Raw genomic sequence first — 6,337 nt, forward strand, 5'->3', positions numbered from 1 at the left:
TGGGGCCGCGGGACGAGGCGTGGGCCGTCAGCTGGAGAACGTGGCGAGAGCGGGATGCGGCACGCGAGAACGCAGCGCCCACACGAGCAGGAGAGCAGCGGAGTGCTGCGGGCCCACGGGCAGCAGGCAGAGCCGGAGCGGAGAGAACGGCTTCGGAGTATAATGAAAATCAGCGTAATAGCTTCACTGGAACGAGTCGGATGGCCTTTGGTTTTAAATGTGCGCTCCCATCTGTATTTCTCTCATTTCTGTTCACCACAGCATACAAAGAAGAAAAAGCACTCAGACTTACCCAAGTGTCCCTGGCAGCTTTTGTTATCCTGCACATAAACGCAGCACATTTCCCACCCAGCACACATCTGACGATGGTTCCTGTGTGAAATATCCTTCAGCTGCGGTTCCCAAGGAACGAGGGTCCGATGGGGCACGGAGCGCCGACGTCTGAGCCGATGAGTGCTTAGTGCAGCACTGAGGCCATAGGGGGAACTGGGAGGAGATGTGGGTGAAGAAATGGGGGAAACCCTTTTTTGGGGATGGGTATGGGAACAGCTCCTCTAAAGGATTAACAAATGCACCAAGTACCTAATGCCAATGTTTAGAACCCACCCATTTATCAAATTTTGTTACTGTTCTTTTGAGCAAATTGTTGAACGGCTTTGAGATTTCTTACCTAAAGTGCTTAATGTGGTGCATGTGATGAAATCATCAAATTTCATTTGGTTTCCTGCCTGGAACAAGAGAGACATCCCAAACTGAAGGGCTGACCTCCAACAAAAACGTTTGCCTTATAGCCACAATTTTAAAAAATACCCATCCTGGAATTCTCTGTACACTCATTCTCTCTGCTCCTTGCAGATTGATGCTAAGAAAACTGGTGTATTTTGCATTAGCCCTTTGCAAATCAGGCAATACATTTAAATGAGTTAAGGCATTAACTTTCCCACTGAAGAGGAAAGTAGAGTAGCATCAAGTCAGGCCTCTTGTGTAAGAGTTCCGTAAGTGCGTTCTGTCATTCCTTACTTGGGGATATCCTGCATCTAAAGGGAACACTCTTTGGGCCGTGGTGTTGGACCATTGGTTGCAGGCTCCCCAGTTTTAAATCACAGATAGTTTACAACAGCCACTGCCAGTAGCAGCACTGGGCCTTCAGATGGACCTTTGTAGCCCAGCACAGCTGGCAAAGCTGTGGGAAACAACTCAAGGTTAGCATCCAAACCTTCATTTTAGATGTTATGTCTTCAAGTTAAAAGCGAGCAGAAATTAAAACATACAAATCATCACACACACTTCAGGAAAGATGTGTGGCCTCCTGTGGTTCTAGTCAATACAAAACATCTTTCATTAATACCTCCAAATTTTACGTGGACACATATTTGGTTTTAACACAGTGCTCCTCTCCATTTGCTCTTCTGATACTGCCATGAGAATACCAAAAAAATACCAGACGTTAAGTGGAATGGAACCCCTCTCCAAGCAGCCTTCCACTCACACGCCCGATGAGGGGATCCAGAACCCTCACACAGTTCTTTTCTCAGCTTGATCTCTGCTGGCACTCCAGCATTTTGGTTGTAAGAATGATAACATTCCAAAATTCATATCAAATACAGGAAAACTACAAACAGAAACACTATTCTTCGCTGCTAATAATGTGTATAAAATTCACAACTTCAAAACGTTACCTAGTTTGCACACCAGGACGACAGCATGGAAGGAACTCCCAACCTTACTACCTCTGGACTAAGCCTGTTCTTCATCCAAACTGGAGTAGTAATTGATTATGAACAAAAGCATTACCCTCTCATTTAATATCACAACTGGGTGAATTAAAGTGAAGAGAAACACTCACACTTTAATTCGTTCCCATTTGTTTACTGGGACCTCAACTACGGGCAGCACGTTATGTTACATTAAAAAATCCTGTAGCTGGCATCCATCCTCTCCCTCCAAGCTTTACCGTTCCCTCTGGGCTGAGGACCATGCCTAAAGCCTTTATTTTTTCTTGTCATTAAAAGTTTTTTGAGGCAGAATTCCTAAGAAGGGAAAAAAAAAAAAAAAAGCTGTTGTTGCTATTTCAACATTTTCTGTAAACTAAAAATAAGGTTTTTGGTCAGATATCCTTGTTGCACAGGTATCCATAAGCACTTGTTTGTGTTGTTAACCTAGAGAAGAGCTCCCTATTTCTGCTCAGAACCATGCCAGGTTCATAGAACTCAGAATTTATTTTAAAAAACCTTATCATCTTTATGTGTTTAATGCAGTGTGAAATGATCATAGTGCCTCACCAAACTGCTCTCCCCAGCAGAAATGTGCATCAAACTGCACCCACTTTGCTCAGCTCAGTGCAGCAAAAGTAGTCAGGGTAAAAAACAGCTTTAACTTCTGATAACACAAAAAAATCAGAACTGCAAACAATTAAGGGCAGTACTAAGGGCTGGAATTTCAGCTATCGCTGCAATACAGAAATACCTGAAGCACTTCTACCAGTCACCAAAACACATCTGCTCACAGTACTGAGCTCACTGGTTATGACTGGGATTAGAACACATTCCCTCTTGGAATCTGTCCCGTCAATCAGCAGATTTCTCAGTGAAAGGCTTTCATCAGTGGAGCTTCAGAACTCATTTTGCAGCTTATTTTATTTCCAAAGATACTTCAAAGTTTGTCAGAAAGACTTTTTCCAGTGGACAAATTTTCAAAATTGTCAAGCTGCAGAAGAAGGGTTCACTTCTGTTCTTGGACTGCAAACAGATGTTTGCTCGTAAGTACTTTTATTGGTACACAAACTAACCTGGTATGAGGATCTGCTCAGGTTTCCACTGACAGCAGTCTGTGGCCCTGATGCTTGCGGTTAGTGGGAATTTTATCATTGAGTTCCACAGAAGAGGTGTTGTAAGTGTTGGCACTGTTAGAAACACACACAGCCCATGAGATTGGCTTGGGGGAAAGAAGAGAATTTGCTCTCTTCCAGGACACGTTACATCACTGTATATCTTGCAACATCGTCGTTATTCATCTTGGACATTGTGCAGCACCAATCCCAAGCTGTATCGGGATCACTAAGGCACTGCACTGGCACTCTGACAGCACGGGTTCTATCTCCTCATCTGCGGTCTATTTACTCTGCAATCATATTTATAACTTTTGTTTTTCCTGGTACATCATTTTTGACATCTGAAAATAGAACGCAATACAAAACATCCCAATCGCTCACAGGAGCGCTGTGCCACAACTAATTACAAGGTGCTCAGACTTTAAAGCATGGTCGTTAATATTTCTGTGCATAGATTTACTGGGAAAAGCAAATTATGCTGCAGGTATCAATTATGTGCAACACACTGAAACAGAACTAGCTTCGGTTCCTCCAAAGCTAATGGCATTCTCTAGGTTAAATCCTATCCTCAATGCTGTGATTCAGAATACTTCTCAGACAAACGAAGATACGCCCTTAGGGCTCCTATCTGGCAACCGACCCAGTGCGCCGTCGTGCTTTTGCATCAAAGCCTTCTTCCAACAACTTACACTGCTCCAGTTTGAGCCTCTGACAGAGCAGTTTCAAGATGCTTTCAGAAGCTGCTGAATGTTTTTTGTTTGCTTTATAAGTCTACAGTTAATTTACCTCTCCACATTATTAAAAACCTTCAGGAGATAACACTAATCTGATGCATCGCATTGGCTGCTGAGTGTGTACTGATGTACAAACTGCTAAAAGTTCTTGCATTGAAATAAGTTACTGCAAATGCACAGTAGCTGATTTTGAAACCACAACATCTCTACAATTTATTATTACTTTTTACAAAATACCCAAAGTGATCAGACCATATTGTAGGTTACTGGCTTGCCAAAGGTTATGTTTTTAAATCAAAACCATTTCTGAGTTACAGAAGTGCCAAAAACAATCTTGAACCAGTATTTTTTTTTTTAAACCAACCCCCATCCAACGGAACAGTTGTATAACTTAAAACAGAAACAAAATTTGTGTTGGAAACTGCTTAAAAACCAACCCACCAAATCATGCTAGAGCAGTAGCCTTGTATGGCAAAGATTTAGCTTAGGGCAATTTAGTGCCAAGATATAGACCCTTTATAATGGAAATACTGACACAACCTCGACTATAGTGATGCAAATGTGCCCTAAAACACTGTATTTGCTTTTATTAATAAAAGTGGTAGTGTTTACATTTGCAGGTATCTTACACTTCAGCATCACAACGAATACTGAGTAGAATGAGTAAAATTTTGGCTGTAAGGTCAGAAGTTTCCAAACAGATGAATGAGACAGAAGTGAAAGTCCTCAATCATAAAAACAAGAAGTTCAAATAAATAAATAAAACAAAACTAGGAAATATGGGTAAGCATTAGGTTGGAATGGTTCAATTAACTGCAAATTATGGCCACTAAATTAGAGAGACAGAAGAAAACACAGTAACTTATTAAATAGCAAGCATTAAAGCTTTATGGTTTTGTATTAAAAAAAAGAAGAAAAAAAAAGAAGCTGTTAAAAATAAGACTTGCGTTTACCAGGCCACCAAACTGCATGGACTAATAAAGAGACTAACAAAGGCAATACTGAGACATTAAGACACATACACACTCCATACTTGTGCAACTCAACTCTATTCAAAACAATTGCCTTTCTCCTCACTTAAAAAAATGCATCCCCTAAACAATTCTGTTCATATAAAGCTTTCCAGGAAGGTTTCTTAAACTGTTACTGTCTTACACAGCTCACTGTTATGATGTACCCTTCTCGTTATCAGAAGTTGGTTTATTTGTTGGTTGGTTTAAATGGAGGGGCTTTGCTTCTCCCAGGTGAGAGATTACACTCCCTACACCACAACAGGTTCTCCCCTTTTATAAATTTGCTGTTTACACCAACTCCTCCCAGGCTTAAGAGGATTTAGGGTTGGCACTAAATTAAACATTTTGGCTCCTGTAACTAAAATTAAGGCTCACAATGGATTTCCTTTTCACTCTGTGTGTCCCACTTTTACCTCCCTTAACCAACAGGCACTGGATACATTCTGAAGTGACTGAGGGCCATTTTGAGTCACGTTCTCCTACGTTTCTGTCAAGTTCAGGAGACAACTGTCTAAATGCATGAACAGGAAAGAGAATTTTTCAACAACAAAGATCAACTGCAGCTAATATTTTTAGATGATTTAGTGTCTTCTGAAAAATCAATAGCAATTTTGAATTATTTGGAGTGACTGGGATACGAACTCCATCAAATCCCAGCTCTTCACATACATGAAAATGGACTAGGTGATTAATTTTCATTTACAAGTTCAGCCACAAAAGCAATGCAAACTCGCAATCCTGAACAGCTGCAGTCTGAGTACTGAAGGCATCTGATACCTGAAGCAAATCTAGCTGCACAGACATCACTGACCACACTCTCGTTTTAATTTAAACTGGACCTTTTCTCAAAAAAGAATCACAGGATCTCAGACAAAGGGAAACTAGTGTGAAAGGCAAAGAGGCAAGTGTTCGTTTTCCTTTTGTTTTCCTTTTAAGTCACTGCATTAAGATCCAGATCAGTTTAGGGGTGTAAATGAAAGGGAGTAGGGGTGTTTGAGTAATATAAGCTAACACTGTTCTAGATGTGTTATTACAGTTGTAATTTCTGACTCTGTACAAATTGTACACGTAGGTTTAGACACATGAAAAAGTAACACACTCACAGAGACATAAAACACCTAGGTATAAAATATAAAGCAGTGTAGTAGTTACTAAAATTACATGCTCTCTTATTGCTACAGTGATTTTTGCTCTTTTCTTTTACTGTACCACATGTTGTTCTAAGCATATAATTTGCATAAATTATTCAAGTTTAAGAAAAATCCACACATCTTCACTTTAAGCTACTTATATAGTTAATATAAAACAAAAAGGTTCTAAAGTATCTCTTTATTAAAAGAGAAATAAAAATGTCATTTGAAACTGGAATTCAGTGGCCAAATCCAAGGGCAGTGCACACCTTGTCATTCTGGTAGAATTTTGCCCACGCAGCGTAAGTGGAGGTTGGTGGGGTATTTGGCCCAGTCTAGAGATGGTCACCAGACCTGCATGATGCCCTACGTGTTTGTTATTGTTCTGTTTTTGTCTTTAGCAAAAAGGACTATGAATGACCAAAGACTAACATTTATAATTTGTAGCAAAATTTGGTTTATGTAGAAACAAGCCATGTTTTGCATTTGGATAGAGATTTAAATGAATTAAAGCTAAAATTAAAAAGCATGATGCTGCAACATCTGGTCACTTGTTGAAGACCTCACTTTTAAAGTGGTTAAGTTTGCACAATTTATACTTTTTTCTTTTTTTTTTCCTTTTTATCTTTT

The 6,337-nt window shown here is 40.0% G+C and overlaps 1 protein-coding gene across 1 annotated transcript in view; it reads left to right on the forward strand.

Annotated features, from left to right (window-relative positions):
* The first annotated feature begins 54 nt into the window (after nt 1–54).
* Nucleotides 55–6,337, forward strand: part of CTSZ (cathepsin Z) — a 10,792-nt gene continuing 4,509 nt past the window's right edge. The window contains exon 1 of the mRNA XM_019622099.1: nt 55–174. Coding sequence (XP_019477644.1) covers nt 55–174 — 120 coding nt within the window. The remainder of the gene's footprint in view (nt 175–6,337) is intronic.

Source organism: Meleagris gallopavo, chromosome 22 (assembly GCF_000146605.3).
Source record: "Meleagris gallopavo isolate NT-WF06-2002-E0010 breed Aviagen turkey brand Nicholas breeding stock chromosome 22, Turkey_5.1, whole genome shotgun sequence".
Taxonomy (NCBI): domain Eukaryota; kingdom Metazoa; phylum Chordata; class Aves; order Galliformes; family Phasianidae; genus Meleagris; species Meleagris gallopavo.